The sequence below is a fragment of the Carlito syrichta genome, unplaced genomic scaffold, assembly GCF_000164805.1.
Source record: "Carlito syrichta isolate Samal-C Ts95f unplaced genomic scaffold, Tarsius_syrichta-2.0.1 Scaffold302375, whole genome shotgun sequence".
Lineage (NCBI taxonomy): Eukaryota > Metazoa > Chordata > Mammalia > Primates > Tarsiidae > Carlito > Carlito syrichta.
This window is the reverse complement of record NW_007246471.1, coordinates 208298-232961: the sequence shown is the minus strand read 5'-3', so window position 1 is coordinate 232961 and position 24664 is coordinate 208298. Positions and strand designations below refer to the sequence as shown.

At 39.1% G+C, this 24664-nt stretch overlaps 1 protein-coding gene across 1 annotated transcript; it reads right to left on the bottom strand.

Annotated features, from left to right (window-relative positions):
- Positions 1 to 1095: 1095 nt before the first annotated feature.
- On the bottom strand, positions 1096 to 24195 carry STEAP2 (STEAP2 metalloreductase). The gene is made up of 5 exons (XM_008056467.2): positions 23914 to 24195; positions 10011 to 10535; positions 6649 to 7176; positions 4128 to 4292; positions 1096 to 1894 (listed from the first exon to the last, which is right to left on the bottom strand). Exons 2-5 carry the CDS (start codon positions 10500 to 10502, stop codon positions 1607 to 1609), a joined length of 1473 nt encoding a protein of 490 aa, XP_008054658.1. The 5' UTR covers positions 10503 to 10535; positions 23914 to 24195; the 3' UTR covers positions 1096 to 1606.
- Positions 24196 to 24664: the final 469 nt, after the last annotated feature.

Below are 24664 nucleotides of genomic sequence, written 5' to 3'. Positions count from 1 at the left end.
CTAACTAAGGTTTGAACAAAATGCAATTTAAATGTGGAATGCCACTACTAAAAAATTTTATGAATAATCTGTATGTTTATAAATCTCTAGAGTAAATTTATAATTAATACTTATTCTAGTATCATTCGTGCTTATAAATGTTCCCTAATGAATGGTTATTCAGGCAGAGGACTTCTCAGGAAGATAAACAGAGATGAGCAGCTCTACAGAGATTTTTTAAAGATTCTGTAGGACCTCAGTAATTCATGAACACTGCTATGGTCTTCTCTCTGCTTCACTGAATGGAATGCCAAGACTCTCCAGGCTCATGTCCTAGGCCAGACTGGGGTAAGTACTATGAATTATCCCATAAGCAATAATAAATTTATAACTATAATATTTTTATATATCTTCTTGTACACAACTCACTCTAAAGAATGTCAATGCCTTTAAACAAAGGAGAAAGCATCGAGATTGACATTATGAACATAGAGCATGAGGATGGAGCCAGGGTTATACAGCCTCTGGAATATGACTACCTGCTCACCCTGCCACTTACTAAATGTGAGACTTTGGGAACATTTCTTTTCTATCCTCCAGTTTCTCAAATGTAAAATTAGGATAATAACTACCTATCTCACAGTAGGGTTTGTTCTAAGTATTAAACGGGATAATACAAGTAAAGTGCTTAGAACTATGCCTGGCATGTCACAATTCCTCAATGAACACCAGTAAAATCCCCTGCCAGAGAGAGTAGTGACTGGCTAAGGGGCAACAACATAGATCAGCTGACAAACAACTACTTGTATACTTGATACTTTTGCTCTAACAAGGAATAATTATACCATTCCCAGGATTGGTACTGTATTAGAGATAGCAGTTTTGGAGGCCAAATATTACTGAGTTCTCTCCCATATTAATATGAAAATGAAATTGTTCTGTAATATGATAAAGAATAAAAGCTTTCATGAGGTATGCATTATCAGTATGTATTTCATGTCTCCAATGTATTTTAAATATAATTTTAAGTTTAATTTGTCTTTTTAATATGTGTTTGTTCACATAATCACATTGCCTCATGCAATTAATTACCTTCTTCAAATCCTATCTTGTGACAAACAGAGGAAGGTTACCATGCACCCTTACCTAGATGCTAATGTAATGTATCCTTTCTTAAAAATAATGTATGATTATGCATTTCTATTTCTTAGGTTGTATTATAAAACCTTACTGAAGCTTCAGAAAAAAAAATATACCCACTGAGTTATTTTAAAAGCCTAAAATTCTGAGGTTGGCAAATTGCTTTAAACAGTATATCTATATTATTAACTATAAGTATTTTTTGCCTGATTATGAAACATAGTTAAAATAACAATAGTGTTTTGGCTGTGCAAAACAAAACAAAAAATATCTAAATTTTAACAATATGTTGACTACAAAAGTTTATATTGGCAAAACATGACATCTGTGAAACTTGAAAAAAATCCTGTCACTAATTCAGCTGAACTCTCATTTAACAAGTTTCAACCCACAGTAATTTGACAGCACACTTGCAACTGAACATAGAAGTCATAAAAATAATGGCATGAGTAGAACTTTATATGGCATCTGTGAGCACCATTTATTATCACATTACTGTGACCCTCTCTGGGGAGAGATGAGGAATTGTTCCTCCAATACCTTCTTCTAAAAATTGGCTCTTTTCCCAGCCTTTTTTAATTCGTTTTAACTTTCGGCTTATACATGGAAGCAGTAAAATTATCTTACCCAGAATTACAATTGAGGGCAAAACAAGAGCAAGAACAAAGTTTGGTGGTGTATAAAATCTGTAGTACTCTTCTTCAAAAGCTCGTTTCCATCCATAAATTAGAACATGGAAAGTACTTATGAGCAGAGCAACATATCCAAGTGTAGACTTGGGGCAAGGAGGAAGAAAAAAAACAAAGAGTGAGAAACAAATAATTCAAACCCATAAATTAACCCATCCAGATATACTTTGTTTATATTTTGATAAAACTATTTTGTTTAAATAATTGAACTATTCTTTGTCCTCTACTGAATTGAACAATTTTAATATTACACTTTATTTTATGCCAATAATGCCATACTGCATATAGTACAAGTATTCTGATTATTTTACATATTATATCAAGAACATTTTGGTCATATCATTAAATATGAAAATGACATTAATACTATATAATATTCTATTGAATGAATGTACATAATTTATGAAACCATTACTTTTTGTTGGTAATTTACTGTTTCCAACTTTTCTCAACTATAAATGTCATACTAGGCTAAACCTCTTTTTGGTTTATCTTCTTAGAACTGATTTTTTAACGAAAGTATTATTGGTCAAAGCATCCAGCTTTTCCTTAAGAGTGTTGACACAGACTGCTAAACTCTTCTTTTAAAAGTTATCCATATTCCCACCAGTTGTGTATTAAAAACTGTGTGAGTGTGTGTGTGTGAGTGTGTGTGTGTGTGTGTGTGTGTGTGTGTGTGTGTGTGTATACAGTCATGGTCTGCATAAGGATGTTTTGGTTAATGATGGACCATATATACATTGGTCATCCCGTAAGATTACAATACCATATTTTTACTGTACTTTTCTATGTTTGCATATGTTTAGATACACAAATATTTATCACTGTGTTTCAATTGCTTGCAGTATTCAGTACAGTAACATGCTATACATGCTTGCAGCCTAGGAGCAATTGGCAGTGGTTTGTGTACACTAACTGTGATGTTCGCATGATGAAATCACCTAACAATGCACTTCTCAGAATGTATCCCTGTTGTTAAGTGATGCACGACTGTAAATACATAAACACGTTTGATAAAACAAAATACTGAAGGACATCCTCATGGGCATACATACATACACACATATATATACATACCAGTTAATAGGTAAGTATAAAAAACCCTATAGTATTAATATGTAATAAAAATAGCAACTCAAACATATGGCTTTATTGACCACAGTAAATGAGACTATTAAGAGTACTTCAGTTGGGCAGTTTACAGGTTAAATCACTCAAAGATCAGCATTCTTTGGTTCCCTTAATTATTATGTTTAAAATTGCTTACTTTGAGACATGTTCTATGTTACATAAAAGTAATAATACATCAGTAAAGTGATGTAATGTCTAACTCCACTGGGAAAATATCAATTCTTTAGCAAGCAAAATACCTGCAATTACTCATCTAAATGTATGACAATTTGCACCTGTCTAGAACCTTCTAGCAGAGGGCTTTCTATTTATTTTCAAGTGTGAATTAACTAGCTGTTGGAAAAGTGTTCACATTCATTTTTTTTCCAAAAAGAAAAAAATGAATTTAGACAAGGGTTATGTCCTTAATTTGAATGAGATTTTTACGACTTAAAAAAAAAAACCCTCAAGTAAATAAGAAAAGAAATGAAACAAAACATGTGTATCACCAAAGGATCTGTATATTGTGCTGTAAACCATTTGGATACAACCAATATAGATTTTGTGAAAATACAGATGGGTCTAAGTTTGAATTATACATATTTAAAATATGCAAATGTATTAGTTACATATTATTGGAGGTGAATGTTGAACTCATTAAATAACACAATGGTGCTTTGAAATGCCTGTACAGAAACTCATATACATTAATATATGACTGATATACTACACACATGTACTAACAAGATTTATAAGACTGATTGCTTGTTATAATCCATTAACCTAGTTACCTAGTTTGCCACTGTGTATATTTGCATGTGTATACACACACATTCCTTTGTAATATTCACACTGACCTTCTCACTTGAATTCAAATTATCAAGATTTTTCTGGACAGATCAATACTGAAAACAAAATAATTTTTCATTCATTTGGCTAATAATAAATTGACTTTCAACATTAAATTTTATCTAAGGTCACTCTTCCCTCACTTTCATTTGTTTTCATACTTAACATCATAGGCAGTGCTACATGTACAATCATGTATTGCTCTTTCACTTACTTATCTTGATCCTAGACTGGCCTCTAGCAATGGGTAATTAGGTGCATAATATGGCCCCCAAAGGCACTCTTTATAAGAAACAATTCAACTCTACATAACAAGTATTCTATGCTGCCAAATTCCTCACCAAACAAAACCTCACATACCTGAATAAAACTGAATTCTCTCCAGTTTAAAGCATTGCTCACTGAAGGAATGGAAGTGACTGCCAGGAGGGAAAGTAAGCCAAGGCTCATTATGCCAAAGGAGATATACATTTCAATTCTCCAAACTTCTTCCTCATTCCAAGAGTTTTCAATATTTGCACGAACCTAACAAGAAAGCAAACATGAATTTCCTTTATTTGGTAGAACATTAACTGATTCAGCATAGATTTCACTCTTGACATAAGAACCAGGTAATATATGGATATATTTAAATTGTCTTAATTCAACTTAAATTTAACAAACCATTACAGAGAACCTATTACTGAGTGATATTGTTCCAGGTGTAAGGGAAAGGAAAGGGAGAGTGAATAAAAAAGATGACTAAGACTTTCTCCTTCCTTGCATATATGCAAGATGGGACAAATCTTTGCCATCTTGTTTGTAATATATCATCATTACAGGGACTCCAGTGTTCAAGACCACGAAATGCCAAGTAGTTGGTTCCATAGTGACAAAAAAGAAGTTACTGGCAATTAGACTTAGTTTTGAGATACTTTTACAAGCTGGTTTAAACTTGAATATTTGAGATATATTCTGGTATTAGTGCAACTCAGATGCAGGTAAGGAATTTCTAAACTACTTCTGTACCTTCCTCCCTCACATGAAGGATTTATCTGTGTCACTTTATCTCTTTCTTCTCACCTTCAGGGAAAGCTGTGATTTCCCTGACCATAAAGCCCTATGGAACTCAAAAACTCATCCATTTGAATTGCCTCTTCAATACGCTTTTCCAACTATCCGGTTGCCTCATTCATATATAGTATGTTTCCACATGTCTTTTCCTTACATTGATAATGTGTATAAAATCAAGTCAAGACAGTTGACTCTGAATTTGTGGTGTTTTGCATAGGTACTATTTTTAGTTCTATTTACACATAAACAATAATTTGTATAAATCAAAGGATGGACTCCTTCAGCTGAAGTTTTGACTTAAATAAGGCTCTATTCATGGAAAACAGATGCTAACTTAACACCAGTTTAACTTTGTCCATTTGCAGTTAACAAAACACACTTGAAATAAAAAAAAAAAAAAGCTGCTTCCTAGTCATTAGTTCCCTGAAGCAATCATAGCCACATCCTGATAGAGACCGTAAAACTCCTTTGTTGAAAAAGGCTCTTACCATCTTCTTGTTCAATATCTATAGAATACAGACTAACAGCATACCCAGGTATGCTCAGAAACTACCACATGGATGTATCTGCCCTCCCAGTTCATTTAGTCATCCCACAGATACACTGGATTGAGTGTCTACTATGTCTAGGCACAGTTCTAGGCATTGGACATATATCCTGAACAACATGGACAAAGATCCCTCCTCTCATGAACTTACATTCTGACATAATAAGGCAGACAACAAAGAAAACAAAGTGTGTTAGAAGATGGTAAGTGCTATTGAAAAAAAAAAAAGTAGAGCAAGTGAGTCGGAGGGACTAGGAATACTGGGGTTGAGTTGAGGGCAGGGAGCCCCATTTAAAGTGGTATCTGACATGGGGATATGAAGGTGACTACAAGGAGGTGAGGGAGTTGGCAGAGCAACTATGAAAGCCTTAGTGTCCAGTTAAGGGAAATGGTATTTTTAGAGATGAATGGCTTAACACAGCAATCCATTAACTTTTACAAAATTATTTTAGGTTTTATTGTGAAAACAAGCTTGAGTATTAGATGTTACATACTTGGATCACAATGCCTTGGATCCATATAAAACAAATGCTTTTTACACATGTATTTTGGTGCAATGTCCTTAGCTTTCAAGAGGTTAGCACCTCTTGAAAGGTTAGCACACTAAAGAGCTTCATTGAAACCCTTTATGTTATATTTGTGGAATGGGAATTATTGGGGAAAATTAGTCTACCTCATCCTCAAACCCCTTCCATGAAACTCTCCCTGACTTTTTTTGGAGAACCGGAGCTAAAAAAGCTTCACCCATGGAACTAGTATCTTTTCTGCTTTTGGATAACAAGTGCCTTGTAAGCAACACTGTCTCCTTTATCATCATATTAGAAATCTCAAAGCCAAAATAGAAGCTGTGTAGACACTCTTAGCCAGCAGAGGTGTTTTCTACTTTTTTCTCCTGATCTTGACTTCCTGTTCTGTTTTATGTTTTCACTAGCTCTAATTTTATTATATATATTTACTGAGAATTGCCTCATTTTGTGCAGCATGGCCAATTACAATACATTAAAATAATTACTTGTTCAATGCTGAAAGCAATAATTGCAATTATAACATGTAAAAAAAGAGGGAAACACTTTTCTGCTTTAATTCTGCAAAGAAAGGGATGGTAGCCACTTTTACCCCAAAATAATTTTGAATTTACCATATATTCTTATGCAAAAAGATTGCTTAAACATTGTTTATCAAAAGAAAGGTTCCATTACGAGTCATGTAAAATTTTGTTTTACAATTTATACTAATAAAGTGTTTTACTAGAGTCAGATAAATAACAAGCATATTCAGTACCTGTTGATAAGCCATGTTGAGAAACAAGTATCTCTCTGACCTCCTCATCGGCAAGCAGAGGCTGTAGGCAACATGGACCACAGCAAAGAAAAAACTTAGTAATCCGAGCTGTTTTCTACACTGTAGCCAGGTTTCCAACCAAGGTGGAAATCTTCTATACTTAGTGCCATAATAGAGCTGATAGGCAGCTGCCAGGAGACCTGCTAGGTATACCAGGGATAGTAAAGTAATGGCAACTATAGGTAAGGTTTTATTCACAATCTCAATAGGAATCTTGTAAAAGTCACTCTGCTGGTTTCTTGCATATGGATGTATCACATCTCTGACAAAGGAATAAAGGAAGAAAAACGTGGCCAAGCTTATGGCTACCACCACTGGCCCTCTCCAGAGAGTAAATAGTCGTAGGGGTAAATTTTCAATCTCTCTAGCTGAAGATAAAGATCCCAAGTCAACGGGAATGAAATTCAGCTGGCGAGCAAGTTCAATAACCTGCTGTCGAGCTTGAATATTGTTGCTGCATATATAAACCTGTGGAAAAAACAAAAAGATGAATCATTACTACTGTTTATAAAAATGGCAACAATCACATGCACCACTTAACCTATGGAGCATAACTTGTGACAACCTTGAGTGACACAGATGATTAAAGTCAAGGCGATAAAGCATATATTAACTATTATTAATAGATTGTAAGTAGTGTCATAAAAACACAAAGTCCTTGTCATCTACGATGACATGAAAATAAAATGCAGTAAAATCTAGCTGTAACCTGGGATCCTCAGAGGGAAGTCCTCAGGGAAAAGGAGACAGGTAGGAAGAAAGGTGTACTTTTCTAAGCCATGTGGCTCAGTAGCAGCAGCCAGGTAAGGGGTCTAGGCGGAGTCTGAGCTGCTGGCCATGCCCTTGACCACTTTGGTTCTCTGTCTCTCAGAGAAGACACTGTGGGATTGGTTGCAGTCATGGATAATATTTAGTTCTAGGACTGCAGCAATTCTGCCTAGTGTGATGGCAAACAGTGCCTTTTACAGATATTTAGCAGGATAAGCATGGGCTCTAGATGGCATTTGCAATTAAAACCTCTACTTCATGTCATGATACTACACTTTTGATAAAATTTATCTTTAGGATTGGAAACCAATACATCAAATAATAATCTCAGGTATATTATTTCATTTGTCAGTATATGAAATTCTTTAATCTTCAAACAATGAAGATATACCTAGCAAGGAAAAATTATGAATTTACCATATATAATTTATCATAAAACTAGGTTAATTTAAATAGAATAGCAACTGCCACTTTCTAAGAATAACATATTACTTTTATAGGAACTCTAATGATGTTATGTGTGGTGTAGGCTTTCAAACTACCAAAACCTCTTAGAGATTGTAATACAGTTGAAATCAACAATTATTTGTTGAACACCAAGTTAATTACTGGAGTGAGCTACTATCACTCACTTAGGGCTAGAAAAATTTTGCTATAATGTCTCCAAGTAATGTTTGGGGAAAATAAATTCCTAAACATATCCTCAAGGATGTTTGTATAAGGACTCTGAAACAGACCACACTGAAATATTCCATGTTAACCTATTTACAAAATAATAGAGCTCTTTGGATTATTAGTCTCAGTCATCATTAGCCAGATGAATGAGAAATTCTTTATTACTACACAAATATTGGTGAACTTTTAAAAGAAGTCATTATACCAAACTCCTGAGCCTAGGAGTTTGAGATAAGCTTAGATGACATAGCTAAACCTTGTCTCTACAAAAATCAAAAATTTAGCAGATGTAGAGGCTCATGTCAGCTACTCAGGAGGCTGAGGTGGAAAGATTGTCTGAGCCCAGGAGGTCGAGGCTACAGTGAGCTGTGATCATACCACTGCACTCCAGTCTTGGAAACACAGTGAGACCCCCCCCCAGCTCAAAAAAAAAAGAGAGTGAAGGGTTATCATGACTCTGATATGCAGCATATGACACAATACTTATTTCTAAAGAATCTAATAAATTGTTTCTATGGAAAAAAGTAATTATCATCATGCTTACTTATAATACATAAACACACTTTAAAAATATTTTATTTTTTTAGTTGAGGTCTTACTCTGTCACCTAGGCTGGAGTGCTATGGCACAATTACTGCTCACTACAGCATTGACCTCCTGGGCTTGGGTGACCCTTCCACCTCAGCCTTCTGAATACCTGGGACTACATGTGCCTGACACCACATCCGACCAATTTTAATTTTTTTGCAGAGACAGGATCTCACTATATTGCCCAGGCTGATCTCAAACTCCTGGGCTCAAGCAATCCTGTCTCAGCCTTCCAAAGTGCTGGGATTACAGGCGTGAACCACCGTGCCCAGCCTAAAGGATTTTTGAAGTGCACTATTGTATATGTTTACTTACAAAAGCTTTCATTCCACAATGGCATGAACAGAACTCCCCATCTGCTTTATTCTCAAATTAAACTAGATAAAACATTAATCCATAGACTTAAATGCCAATAGAGAATTCAAGAAATGCAGTCTGCCACTACCTTTTGCAGGCTGATTAAAATATACATTTAAAATAAAGTGTACTACTTTAAATTCTATGAATATTAAATCCATGTAAAATAAAAAGGTACTTCTAATGCATTCTTCTTGAGGATCATATTAAATATTATTTCACTCAGAGATGGGATACTGTGGTACTAAATTGCTGCAAGGAAGGAAGAGAAGAAGAAAGAACAAGGGTCAGAGGGAAGGAAGAGGAAAAAATACTTGTTTGTTATTGCCCCTGTTTTTGAGGAAGACAGGAGAGACCCAATGTAATGTGTCACATTATTCATCAGCCAAGCCAATCTCACCTTTTCTTTAATTAACTGGTTAGGACAGAATAGCCCAAGTTATGTTTCAAACTCTCCACATCATTTTGGGAATAGAAATGTGCCCTTACAAGATCAGGACATTAATCTTCAGGTGCTCACATTTCGTTTTCAAAATGATAGTCATTCGAGTATCAGAATTTGGTTTTTACAAAGAACTGAGTACCACATGCTCTCACTCATAAGTGAACCCTGAACATTTACCATAATACTACGTGAAAGGAATTGGCAGTAGTGGATCATTTCCAGGGAAGGTTTGGAGGGGTCCACATAACACTAATAAGATTACCTGATCCCAAACCAGGTGAAGTGAGGATCAATAGGAGGCCCAAACTTCACCTGCATGATGACTACTTATATACCTAACCCTGAATTGTACCCCACATCTTTAAAATAAAAAAATTAAAATTACAAAAAAAAAGAATTTGGTTTTTAAATGTCTGATATTTGATTAACTGTCTACAGAATACCAGATAAATAGGATAGAATTTAATACCTGCCGGCTGGCGTCCTTTGGTCCCAACTGGAGTGCCCAAGCGGAGACAACATTAAATCCTTTGACAATTAAGGAATCCGGGAATAATGAAGCCAAATATTCAGCATTGGATTCTGGGTACTGGTTTATCCTCATGTTATTGCTCACATCAATCAGAATTTTACCCACAAGCAGATGTCTTAGGTCCCACAGGGATGTGTAATGTTCTCTATGTATAGCAACAAATATAATATTTGTTTTTGTTAGAGCATCTTCATGATGGGTGACATCTACCACATGAGGAAAAAACTCAGAAGCAAACTTAGGATTTCTACTTCCTATGACCACATGGTAGCCACATCTAATAAGTCTAATGGTCAAGGATTTAGCAAAATCCCCACTTCCAATTACACCTACAGTGACCTTCCTTGCATCTTTGATACCATTTATGCCATTAGGCAAAAACGTTTCACTAAGGCTTTTAGGGCTTCCCATCATAGAGATCGATTCCATGATATGAACTCTTCAGAGATCACCAGGAATATCCTAGAGGAGAGAAAATAAAATGTTCATCAATTACATACTATGAAACATTAAAACACTTCTAGATGTTATAATAACATCCTACATTTCTGGAGATAAAATATTTTAGTGTGCTATGTAACTCAGGAAACAGCAAAACACAATTTGTTTTTATTTTAATTGTAATTTTTAAAAGAAGTTAGAGACAAAGTCTTGCTATATTGCCCATGCTGGTCTTGAACTCCTGTGGCTCAAGCAATCCTCCCACCTCAGCCTCCCAAAGTGCTGACATTATAGGCATGGGATACCGCGCCTGGCCCAAAATACAATTTGTAAGCTAAAAATGGATCTTTACTGTGGTTTCTGTTCAGATCGTATAAATCTCTCGCCTTTAAAAAAAAAAAGCATCTCTCAACAGGAAAATTAACTATCACAAGGGTGATGTGCTAAAGTAGGGATTCTCACATTTTAACATGCACACAGATCACCCGGGAATCTTGTTAAACTGTAGATTCTGTTTGAGTAGGTCTGGAGGGAGACCCAAGATTCTGCATTCTAACAAAGGTAATGCTGATGCTGTCTGCAGACTCCTCTGTGAATAGCAAGGCACCAGAATACATGAAGAAAGAGACTGGAGTTTTCACTCAGAACTTAAAAAAAAACCAAAAACACACACTTCTAGCAAGTATGATTATCCAGTTTCTCAGCAAATTAGAGGCAGCAAATCAGAAATGTTGCTGGGGGCAGACATGACTATAATACTAAGCGATGGCTCACAAAACAACAGAAGACAGATAAACCACTTAAAAAAAAAAGCCAGTTGAACCAAAACTGTCTAGAGTCACTCTGGGTAGAGGCTATAAACTGCTCTATACACCTCAGCGCCTAGCACCTGCTGACTTTATCATTAAATGAAAGAAATTAGCTAATAAAAAATAAACCTTGGCACTTAAATAATATTGTAAGGAAAGTAGGCATCAAAATATAATAAAGGATTAATTAAATTAGAAAGACTTCTATTATTCAGCCTCCATCTTATAACTTATTGAGAAAGATAATGGAAAAGGGGTTAGTAATCTGGTTTTAGTCTCAAATTACATAATACTTATGAAATCTTTTTCTTCCCCTTTTATTAATTGGCTGCATAGACTATGATGCAGTTATTCTTCCTAGAAAAATTTGTCAAGTTATTTTTTAATTAAGAGACTAACATCTGAAATGATCATATTTGTAATAACTTGCTCAAGAATACAAATCAGATTGCCCTGAATTAGTGTCACTGTCGGGTCTGAATGAAAAATACTCATCTATTTCCATTGCATAATTGCTTTTATGCTAACAGCAGATGTGGATCACTCCAGAGGATTTAATGGACTTTACAGGCACAGGTGGAACGTTTCAAAACATTTTTGAGGTTTTTTGGGTTATTAAGTGGAATTTGAAATTAGTAGAGCCAGGAAAACTCACATTTTTTAACCTACAAATGACACCAAATACATCAGTAAATTAAACTTTAGAAAGACAATGATGATAGTGATGTTACCTAATACTCACATAGGACATACTATGTTTCAGCTGTCTTGTGCTTTACATATATTAACGAACTGAATTCCCCCAAACCAAGTATTAATATTGTCATGTCCATTTTGCAAATGAGGAAACTGGAACATTCAGAGGATAATTAATTTGTCCAAGATCATAAGAGAGAAGGCGGAAAAGCCAGAATTAGAACCCAGGCAGTCCAGCTAAGGACTGTTTCATTTGGATGCATGTATGGAATTTAAGAGAGGCAATTTTGGGGGATAGATGGGGGTCAAGATGGAAGAATTATGGCTATGCTCATATTAGTACCTTATTCCTTTTTTTTGTTTTGTTTTTTTGGCCATGTCACTGCTCCTCAGCATTACCTAATGGTCTTAAGATCTAACTTAGATCCTGGAAGTGGAAAAAACATAATGTTTTAAAATCTACTATACATTTCATTTCACACCTTTCAAGATAGAAGGGGTTGTAATTATCTGCTTTCCCTTGGAGTGGTCACATGCACTCAGAAGGGCTTGCAGGGGCCAGAGACACCAGGGCAGTACAAAACTGTCAACATCCTCTTAGAGATGTTACTGGAAAAGCTGGGAATCAGGAGCAATTAAATAATGGAAGCAGAAGTAATAAGATCCATGCTCATTTCGTTTGAAAATTAAGGGTGATCACATGCATTATCTAAGGGTAAAAAAAGTTTATTAGATACATACACAGGGATCCAAGTTTCCTATATCCCACTCCAGGGTTCTTCTGAGTATATTCTGTGGTGTTCCCAAAATATAAGAATTGCAAAATCTTCAAATCTAATGATCATAATGGCCTAGACCTTTTCAAACTAAAAACTAAAGACAATATCAGTTATCTGCTTATTTCACAAAGCAAAATTAAACCTCTTCTGTAATTGAGAATGTGAACAGGTAAAAATACACTAGGATCTAATAATGTCACCTATGGGGCCCTCATTAGACCTTGCGTTTCTAGTTTAACATGTTTGGGCCTTAGTCACCTAGTATTTTTAATGACAAGTTTTAACTGACCCCTTTAATAATGTGGCTGTGGCTATGAATAGAAGTTGGCCTAATAAATAAGACCATTTTCATTACAGCTTTAAGGAATATAAAAACATTCATGAGCTAGAACAAAAAAAGCAAAAACTTTTATGGGCCTGAGAGATGAATTACTTGTTTATTGCTGAAAGCATATAATACCATATGCTTGTGTGCTATTTCATAGTTCATAGAATGTTTAATTCTTGTTTTATCTTGTTTAATTATCTTGTTTAATTTTCAACCAGCTGTGGAGTATATTATGCCCATCTTGAAGATGATGAAACAGAGGCTCAGAGAACTTTAGCGATTTGCCTACAGTGTAGTTTGTAATGACACACCAGGATTCAAACCTATGCTTCCAACCTATACCTATTCTTAAACTGCAGTGCAAACATTATTTGGGGATACTTAACTCAAAATGCCTTAACATCACCAGATATCATCCATAACTATGCTTTCTAAAAACAATACTAACTTTATTTTTATTTTTATTGATTGATTGCATAGGAGTCTTACTCTGTTGCCCAGGCTGGAGTGCAGTGGCACACTCATGGCCATGGTAGCCTCGATCGGCTGGGCTCAGGTGATCCTTCTGCCTCAGCCTTCCAAGTAGCTGGAACTACAGGTGTGCGCCACCACTCCTGGCTAATTTTTTGATTTATTGTAGAGACGAGGTCTTGCCAAGTTGCCCAGGCTGGTCTCGAACCCACGGGCTCAGATAAAATATAAAACTTTAGGATAGTTTTAGAGAAATCCAAAGCTATAACACTCAGGAATTCTAGCTATAAAATGATAAAATATGGTTGAAATAATCCCTATTTTGGGGTCAAATCCAAAGAAGATCTAAATGTACTAATACTATAAAACAAAATATGATTGGTTGCTGTGTAACTCTGAAAGAATCTCAGATAGCAGCTCATATGTCTTCTGGAAACTCTGTAGCCACCATTTGTGGGGAAGGAAAAAATGGCCAAGATGTGTGTCCATATCACGCTGGACTCACCCATGCCCAGATATAAGAGCAATCCTTATCCCACAAGCTGTAAGTAACTATCTAGTGCTGAGACACTGGAGCAAAATCTCTAATCTGCTAATTATAATCTGCTAATCTACTATTTTGGGTCATGCGGTTAACGGCTGAGCTGAAATTAACACCTGGGATAGCCATGAAAATAAAGGAGGTTTACATAGTTACAAAAAAAAAAAGGCCAGGCCTAGTGGCTCAGCCTGTAATCCCGTTACTTTGAGAGGCCGAGGCGGTGGATTGCCTGAGACCACAGGTTCAAGGCCAGCCCGGGCAACTTGGTGAGACCGCGTCTCTACAATAATAATAATAATAAATTAGCCAAGTGTGGTAGTGTGCGACTGTAGTTTTGGCTACTTGGAAGGCTGAGGCGGAAGGATCGCCTGAGCCCAGCAGGTCAAGGCTGCAGTGGCCATGAGTGTGCCACTGCACTCCAGCCTGGGTGATAGGGCAAGAACACAACTCAAAAAAAAAAAAAAATACTGAAAACCTTATATTGTACATATCCATTGACAAGGAATGATGCAACTACAATCTAAAGACAGATCTACCCTGCTGTGGCCCAATATGAATTTATTCAGGCCACTGCATGCTTTGTACGTAAGCGATAAAGGGCAATAGTAGACTATTCTAGTTAGGAAGAGACAGGATTTACTTGTAGTACAGAGTACGAAAAACCTTATGTCAAGCATATAATTAAAAAAACAAGCCTGGCTCGGTAGCTCAGCCTGTAATCCCAGCACTTTGGGAGGTCGAGGTGAATGGATTGCCGCCTGAGCCCGCAGGTTCAAGACCCATCTGGGCAACTTGGCAAGACCTCATCTCTACAACAAATCAAAAATTAGCCAGGTGTGGTAGCACACCTCTATAGTTCCAGCTACTTGGAAGGTTGAGGCGGAAGGATCGCTGGAGCCCAGCAGGTCGAGGCTGCGGTAGCAGGAGCATGCCATTACACTCCAGTATGGGTGACAGTGAGACTTCAACTCAAAAAAACAAAACGAAACAAAACAAATCAAACAACAAAAAAACAGATTGTTTGATCAGGGCATAATTAGTCTAGAAACTCAGAGAAGAGAGTATCACATGGTGTTTGTTCCCTTATATCAAGTCATTCTTTAATGACATTAAAAGAGGTATTAAAATTGTATCCACAAAATAATTTCTAGTTCACACAGAACTTCCACAAATCAATTTGATATCAGTAGCACTATAAATTCATTATAGCTTAAAACTAGAAGGCCCTAAAATTAAATTTGGCAAACCAGGTGTGGTGGGTCATGCCTGTAATCCCAGCACTTTGGGAGGCAAAGGTGAAAGGGTTGCCTCATTCCACAGGTTTGAAACCAGCCTGGGCAACATGGCGAGACCTCGTCTTTACAATAAATCAAAAAATTAGCCAGGCATGGTGGCACATGTCTGTAATTCTACGTACTTGGAAGGCTGAGGCGAAAGGATCCCCTGAGCCCAGCAGGTCGAGGATGTGGTAGCCATGAGCATGTTGCTGCACTCCAGCCTGGGTGACACAGTGAGACTCCAACTCAAAAAAAATAAATAAATAAATTTGGCTTTCTTTGACCTTACCTTGAAAGTGCTAGGGTACAAGTTCCCAAATAGCAATTAATAAATACATAGAGTAGGGAATTTTTCATAAAATTATTTAACTTAAAGAATTGTCTTTTATTCAGAGACTATGTCTTTCCTACTTTTGGAGTCAAAGTGTCCTTTTTTCATAAAAGGATAGTGATAATTACAATTGTTTGAATTGGCAATCCTGTATAGATCCCTTTCCTCCTTTTTATTTCACTGGTCTGTAAAATTTACAAGTCTATTTACAAGACTATTGCTTTCCTAGACATTAGGAAGTTCTCCGTGAAAGTGCTTCTTCAGCCTGCTGGAGGGAAAATCTTTCAGAAGAGGAGAGGAAGGTACTCAAGCAAGTCCCTATCAACTGGGGACATTTCCCTAATACTCAGAGGGTAGGGGGACATTCTGAAGATGAAATATCAAATATCCCAGTTGAATTTTCTGTAACTAGATGGTGATTTTTACTATCAACCTTTGGGCTGAAGTAAGGTAATCTCTAATCTCTTGGTTTTTATGTATACAAACAAAACCCAACTATTCATATCTATGATAATAAAGAGTCTCTTTAGGAGAAAAACAAATTTTTTTGGAGGAAGTTCTAAAGCATTTTAGAAAGCCCCAAAAGTAAAGCTACAATTCTGCTTGAAATAGTGTAATTTTCTAATGTAGTGGTTATCACAGTGAGGTTCCCAACAGTATCAGTGTTACCTGGGAACTTAGAATTGTAAGGCTGGGGCGGAAGGATCTCTGGAGCCTAGCGGGTCAATGCCGGGGTGGCCACGAATGTGCCACTGCACTCCAGCCTGGGTGACGGAGTAAGACTCTGACAAAAAACAAAAGTAAATTCTCAGGCCCTACCTCAGACACTCACAATCAGAGATGAAGCCCAGCAATCTGTGTTTTAACGGGCCCTTCAAATGATTCTGATGTATGCTAAACAAGAAAGTTTTCTGATTAGATCTAGACTAGTCCAGAAATTTAGTTAAAAAAAATTTTTCCCCCAAGACCTTCAGCTAATAACATTTTAGAATCCTCTTCAAAAAATTAAAATAACAACATTCCCCCATTGCCTACTCACCCATTTTTCCTCTATGTATGGAACAAAGAAGAATGTGTATATATCCATCCACCCACCTCACAGTGTACCATTCTATCTCAGGCAGAACATGTGCCGTGTGCTTAGCTGGGCTTTCATAACACTGCGAGTTGACATGACCAGAAGGCATGTCTAAAATGAAGCTGGGAGTAGCATGTCATAACATGGCTGAAATAATTTCCCCAGCTGATAACTTTGTTGCAGATGGTATTTTGTGATTAGAATATTTATTGGCTAGCAAATACAAATTTTTCTGTGTTGCAGTAATTCACTTGTAAATAAACAATCTTCTGTGAAAGACCTGGCATCCTATCCTTTATGCAAATCTGTCTCCTTCATTTAAATGTTGTATCATATAATAGGTTACAAATGTCTGTGGTTAGAAACAGCACCAATGCCCACCAAACACTATCACTTTAGGGACCTCTGGTGGTTGACATCAATTTAGGAATCAGTCCACTATCACAGATTGTAAAGATACTCAACCATTCATCCATCCATCAACCCCCATCCACTCATCTATGACACATCTTACTGAACCCTATCCACTAGGTATTGGGTTAGGTGCTGATGAGCCAATGACACAAAACAAGCATTGGCTTCCTGGTTATCTAATCAGTTTGATGAAATTATAAATGTTAAAGCATACAAAGCAACTTTAAAAAAATACCTTATTGAGGTGTAATTTGCATATCATAAATTTTACCCATTTTAAATTTGCAAATTAATAACTTTCAGTAAATTTACAGTTATGCAACCATCACCACAATCCAATGTAGAACCTTTTCATCAACAGTAACTGTTATGACTCAAATTTTTAAAAAACTAGCTAAGGGTACACTCTCTAAAAAAAAAAATCACACCTCCCTCAACGTTCTGAAAACCCCACAGGCCAGCAAGCATGCATCCTGACTTTCTTCACTTAGCATGGTGCTGTGCTATGATAGCGATGGAGAGCTTCACTGCTTTGCCACACAGAGAGGCAGAACTGCAATCTCAGAGCTGCCTCTTCCTATAAGGGTCTTGAATGACCACTACTAAAGCAGTGGTTCTCAACCCTAGCTGTATTCTATAGTGACCTGGGGAGCTTTAAAACACAGTGATCTCCAGTTACTTCCTCCTAGCCCCCAAGTTTTTTTATTTAATTAGTCTGGGAATCAGCCTGGGCATCAACATCTTTTTTATTTTTTGAGCTGGGGTCTCGCTCTGTCACCCAGGCTAGAGTGCAGTGGTACTATCATGGAAGAGCCGAGGTTCACTGCAGCCTTGATCTCCTGGGCTCAGGTGATCCTTCTGCCTCAGCCCCCTGAGTAGCTGTGACTACAGGCACGCACTGCCATGCCTGGCTATTTTAAAAATTTTTTTGTAGAGAGGAGGTCTCGCTATGTTGCCTAGGCTGGTTTCAAACTCCTGGACTCAAGTGATGCTCCCTCCTTAGCCTCCCAAAGTGCTGAGATTACGAGCATAAGCCACTGTACCTGGCCTGAATTTTTAAAAGATTATCAGGTGTTTTTGTAAGTCTAAAAACAATTCTACTAAAAGATTTAAGATTCAAACTAATATTTGTTTGGTATTTAGCAAGGGCAGATATGGCTTTTTTGACCCTCACTTATGTTTATTTCTACATTGTTGTTTGTAATAATGGAAAATTACACTATTAAGAGATAGGAGTTACCCTTGAAGATGAAGAATATGCTTGTGGCATATTAATAAGATCCTGTGCATTTTATCAAGATCCTGGATGATCACATATGCATCAGAGTTTGACAAGTGCTGTTTTTAGCAGGTCAGTCTACTTGCAAACTCTGGTCTGCTCAGGTCAGCAGCACCTATGATGCCTGGAGAACTGAGGACAGGAGCCCCTTGTAGGACAGAAAGAAGAGACACTATCATCAGAGCATTCTGAATTTTGAATGTTATAAAACAACAGGAACAAAGAGTGCTGAGCAGTGGGATGACACATTTTAAGGAATGGCATTGCCCTTCCCAGAAACTGAAGAGAGGAAATTGCAAAATAGTGACTGGACCTTCTGATACTGATCCTGACTGAGTGGGAAAAAATAAATAAATAAATAAATAATAAAATAAAATGCACAATTCAGATTCTTTTTTTTTTTTTTTGATCACTGTTCACCACAACCTGGAACTCTTGGGCTCAAGCAATCCTCCTCCCACCTCAGCCTCTTGAGCAGTTGGGACGATAGGCGCCCCACCATGCCCAGCTAATTTGTTAATTTTTTGTAGAGAGAGGATCTCGCTGTTTCCTAGGCTGATCTCAAACTTCTGGGCTCAAGCAATCCTCCCACCTCAGCCTCCCAAAGTGCTGGGATTACAGGCGTGAGCCACCACACCTCACCCACATTTAGATTTTTAGGTCTGGGGTGAGGTTAGATATTCTGTAGTTTTCACAAGCTCCCAGGTGATACCCACAGAGCTGGGCCTCACTTTTGATTAAAAAAAAATCCTAGAATCTGTCTGCCTTTTCACCTTATGTTATTCACAGGTTCAAGTTAAATAATTGATAAAACTATGTCATTTATAGAAAGTTTTGTTTTTGTGGTGTCAAGGCAAAAGAGCAACCTAAGCTCCTGAAATCATCCTGATTCTCTGTCTCACTTTCCTTTGTTAAATGGAAAACAAAGGGGTACTTGACTGCGGTGGTCCTTCCCAACACTAAAATTCTTGTGTCTCTAAGTCTTGAAGTTATGTAGTAATGGTAATATAAACACCTTATATTTAACAATTTAACTTTGGGAGCTCAACCTAATGTGTGATTCAAGTAACCCAAGGGCTCCTTGAAATTTCAGGGTCACAGTTTTCTTGAATGGGTATTTGACTTGTATGCATTTAAATATTCTCATGGTTAGAAATTCAATTATACTCAGCTATATGGCCTTCTAAGGTTTTCAGTTTAGAAGAATTTCTTGGACATTCCTGTAGCTGAATGGTAGCTATTGTGCTACGTTCATTTTGAAAAACAATCTAATTTGTTTCTCACATAAACATCTAGGGCATTAATTACTGGGTGACAGTAACTCTTAAAGGGCTGCCCCCAGAGGTTTTGATGGCATTCACAATCTGCTGAGTTGGATAGGTTACAAAGAAAATGTAATCCTCCAGGGCCATGAAGTGGGGTAGGTGTATTCTTGACTTTCTAAGCCCACATCTGACCATCTCTTCTTCTTTATCTCTCCTGCAAACACCCAGATCCTTTGAGACTCATGGCACCTATCATATCCTCTACCTATCCTCACTGCTGTCATCCACTGACTTCTAACTTATCCCGTATGACTACACTTTGGCCCCCAGTACCTACGCAGTGGTCATCTTTCTTCAGAACTTCATCATTCTAGTGGATAAACCATTCAACTTCAGCTTTATTTCCTTCACATATTCATCGAAGGCAATGGATCTTTGCCCCTACTTTACCTCAGTCACTCACTTCTGGGAATCTCCAAGCACTATCTCCTAGACTTCCATCATCTTAGTTTAAATAATCACACTGATATATCTAGACAGCAAAATAAATCTGATCCATTGACCTCTACCTTTCTAACTGTTTAACGTCCTCCATTCTCCATCAACCTACTCTGATTTCTTTTTAAGCCCAGTGTGGACTTCATAATATATATTTATAGTCACTCCCTTGAAAAGATACTCGCCTCTCCTACTCTCCATCATGTTCACTTGGCAAAACTCTAGTCTGGAAGAACCTGGCTATCTATTCTCTCTGTATTTGTATCCAAGTTGGTGATGGTTGCTGAAGAAAAATCAGACAACTGAGTTTATTAGTTTCACCTTAGATTCATGATCAGCAACTTCACCTATCAAAAGGCCGTTCATCTACTTCTGTCCTGGAAACCACCCCTTTTCCCTTCCAAGAGGTTATGGTTATGACCTCAGTGACATCTCAAACTTAACAGGTTCATAACTGAACATTCTCCACCCAGACCTGTTCCAATTCACCTCAAAATCTCTTTATCTCAGTAAATGGCACTATTACCCACCAGTTGCTCAAGTCAGAAATCTGGGAATTATTCTTGAGTCCTTGCTTTCCCTCACCCTTGACATAAAATCCTACACTAACTCCTACAAAATATTTCTTAAATCCCTCTCCACTGACACCAGCCTAGTCCAAGCATCTATCGTTTCTCACCAAACTTTGTAAACATTTCCTAATGGACCAGCCTACTTTCTCCTTTGCTCCTTTCCAAACCATTCTCCACATAGCACCTAAAATGGTTTAAAGACAGCTATTGTCATAAAATGTCTCTTCCCTCTTTAAAGTCAGTGGCTTCGGCCAGGCTTGGTGGCTCAGTTTGTAATTCCAGCACTTTGGGAGGCTGAGGTGAGTGGATTACCTGGGCCTGGGGGTTCGAGACCAGCCCAGGCAACTTGGTGAGACCTCATCTCTACAACAATAATAATTTTTAAAATTAGCCAGGCGTGGTAGCGTGCACCTGTAGTTCCGGCTACTTGGAAGGCTGAGGCGGAAGGATCCCTGGAACCCAGCAGGGCAGGTCGACGCTGGGGTGGCTGTGAGTGTGCCACTGCACTCCAGCCTAGGTAACGGTACAAGACTCCAGTTCAAAAAAAAAATTGGTGGCTTCTGGTTATACTTAGAACTAGAGTCACCTGAATGAGGTAGCTTCTGCTCACCTCTCTAGTCTCATCCTGAATGACTCTTATTTCCCATTGTCCAGCCACAGCACCCTTTTCTAGATGGAGAAAGGGCCACTTTTTGCACCTTGGGAGTTGTGCATATGCTGTTCTGTCTCTTTAGTAGAATGATTTGCTCAGCCCTTGTTAATTTCCTTTGTAATTATTTTATATAATTGTTTCTTTTCTGTTTACTATCTTCCCTACCAAACAATAAGCTCCATGAGGGCAGTCCATGTTTGTCTTGTCCATTATTACCTCCACACTGTTGGCAGTGTAACTAAGGATGCAATACTCTTTGTTATTAAATGCATCAAAAATGTTAGGACTAAAAAAGATGTAATCGTTCTGTAGGTTAGACTTCTCTTTTGCTGATTAAGACATGTGGGCTCCAAAGAGGTAGGTGATTTGTCAATGTCATGGTTATGTCAATGTCTTGATTACCTCAATGTCATGGTTACTGGTCCAGCAGGGATAAATACATCTCCTGGTGTACTGACTGTGTCCTTTATCACCGCTGCCATCCTCATCCTTCAAGCTTTTGGTGTTTCTTTCTCACTTTTCTAATTCATGTATAATCTTTTCTTTAAAAAATTGTCTTCATCTGTGCAATCTCTTTAGTATTAAAATTCAATTATGGGGCTGGGCACAATGGCTCACACCTGTAATCCCAGCACTGTGGGAGCCCCAAGTGGAAGGACTGCTTGAGCCTGGAAGTTCGAGATCAGTCTGGGCAACAAAGTGAGACCCCGTCTCTACAAAAAAAGAAAAATCAACAAATGTGCTGGGCAAGGTGGTGCATGCCTGTTGTCCCAGCAACTTGGGAGGCGGAGGCAGGAGTATTGTCTGAGCCCAGGAGGTTGAGGTTGTGGTGAGCCATGATCGTGCCTAGGAGACATCCTGAGACCCCGATTACAAAAAAAATACAATTTTGTTCATTCACTACAAGTGCATTTTCCATTGCACCTATACAATAAAAAGTGACTTGGATAAAGTTTTCATTTCCTTCCTGCACAGTTAGCTCAATGTATTATTAATATTGTTGCCGGGCTCGGTGGCTCAGCCTGTAATCCCGTGCCTTTGGGAGGCTGAGGTGAGTGGATTGCCTGAGCCCGCGGGTTCGAGACCTGCCTGGGAAGGCGAGACTCATCTTTACAATAAATCAAAAAATCAGCCGGGCGTGGTAGCGCGCACCTGTAATTCCGGATACTCGGAAGGCTGAGGCGGAAGGATCACCGGAGCCCAGCAGGTCGAGGCTGCGGGCCGGGAGCGGCCACTGCACTCCAGTGTGGGCGACAGAGTGAGACTTCAACTCAAAAAAAAAAAAAAAGTCTCATTTCCCTATACCCTGACAAACTTGACTAGCTAAGAGGCAGAAAGCACAGCTATCCCAATGGCAGCATATATAATTCCTCTCATGTTTCTAAACATACTGCAAAATATCTAGATGAGTATTTTTTTTCATTAAATAACCTCTAAGCTTTAAACCAACAGCAAGATGCAGAGTAAAAAAAGTAGTGTTAGGGAAAATAAAAAATAAACAGAGACCAACAAAATGAAGAAATACTAAAGGTGGGAGAGAAAGGATGAGGTTGTGGTTTGGAGAACTAAAAATGTTCCAAGCATTGGGGCCGCTAACAAGACTGGAATCTAATCTAAAGTCATGAGGTTGGGGGGTAGGGGTCGGCAGGAGTCTGAATTCTATTTCTCCCATGGTGATGTGCGATAATTAACCATGGAATAAGTTTTTCCATCTATGAAACTAACTGCCCGAGGACACCAATCCTTCTCCACAGGGTGGGGGTATAACAAATGGAAATCTCCTGACAAAAATTCTCTATATGTCTCTGCTCTATTTTAAGAGCAAGATTTTTAGGGCATAATTTTCAACAAGTTTTGGCTGAGGCTGAACACAGGGCTCAAAGATAATTTAGGACACGCAAAGTAGAGGCCAACTACTTCCCAACACAAAATGGCCTAAACACGCTACGATTACATTACTGGGTAGTAAACAAAATGACTACTAGAAATACCTGCCTGTCCGCAAAGCAGCACTGCATGATCTCAACGAGACGTCCTGCATCAACCCAGAGTGGCAGGTAGACTCAGGGAGGCGAAAGTAATCTTTTTTTTTTTTTTCCTTTTGGGACACATCCTACCTGGGACGATGTCTCTCCTGGCCTTCATTCTCCCGGGCCCGACCTCAGGACTTCCCTAGAGCTCGCGGAAGACCAAGGAGTAGGGGTCGAACTCAGCGGAACCCATACCCTTTTCCACCCTTCTCACTCCCCACCTCAAGGTGCCCGGGGATCAGGGACCCCGGCTCAGGGCAGACGCCCGCAGAGGGCGCGGAATCCGGGGAGGATGGAAGCAGCGCGTGGCGCCGACTGCATCCCGACCCTCAACTCCCCCGCCGCCAGCTCCTCCGGCGGTGTTCCCCGACCCGCTCACCTCCGCGCCCCCCCGCGCCGGACAGAGGCGAGCCTCGCAGCTCCCCGGGAGCGGCGCCGACTCCCCGAGGGCCCGCCCGAGCTCCAGGGCCTGCGGACTGCACCTCCGACTGGCGGCTGCAGGGTGGCTCCGCGGCGGTCGCGCTCCGGCTGCTTCCCCGCCTCCCCGAGCGGATCGCGTCGAGCGGGAGGAGGGGAGAGGGAGGCGCGCAGGCCGGCCTCGCAGTGACGCGCCGCTAGGGGCTGCGCGCCCGAGGACGAGGACCGCGGAGAGGGCCGGGGACGCCTGCCGGAGTGGGGAAGAGTCGTGGGGCGCAGCGAGTGGGGGAGCTCCGCGGGGTGGGGGGAGCTGGGGAGGACCAAGAGCACCTATGGGCGCGAGCAGTGGGTGCCCGGGGAGCCCCGGCCGCGCGGTCCGCAGTTGCGCGCGCTTCTGCGCTGCGGGCGGCTGAGTATGTATCCGCCCTCGGCCTGGGCCCACCCGGGGGCTCCCTCCCGGTGGTCTCCGATGATGCCTTTTGAAGCAGCGCGAGACAGTCAAGCCCACTTTTCTACTCCATTTCTTTTGTTCTGTGTGGTCGCCCTCCGCGCCAGACACTGCTTTTATTACGCTCCCTCCCCCACCACGCGCCCGGGTTCCCATCTCCCTTGTCTTACTTTCTCAGAAGCCTCCTAGAAACTGCGCTTTCTCTTCTGTGCATGTTCTTTACCACATTTTTACCCGCCCTAACTGTCTTTTGACTGGACTGTGT

What these genes read in the sequence shown, in the direction of transcription:
- STEAP2 (XM_008056467.2), bottom strand. Translation starts at nt 10,502, where the DNA reads ATGGAATCGATCTCTATGATGGGAAGCCCTAAAAGCCTTAGTGAAACG. An exon ending in CAAAGGACGCCAGCCGGCAG is followed by an intron (nt 7,177 to 10,010) that starts GTATTAAATTCT and finishes TTTTTTCCACAG; the next exon opens with GTTTATATATGCAGCAACAA. An exon ending in GAGAATTCAGTTTTATTCAG is followed by an intron (nt 1,895 to 4,127) that starts GTATGTGAGGTT and finishes CCTTGCCCCAAG; the next exon opens with TCTACACTTGGATATGTTGC.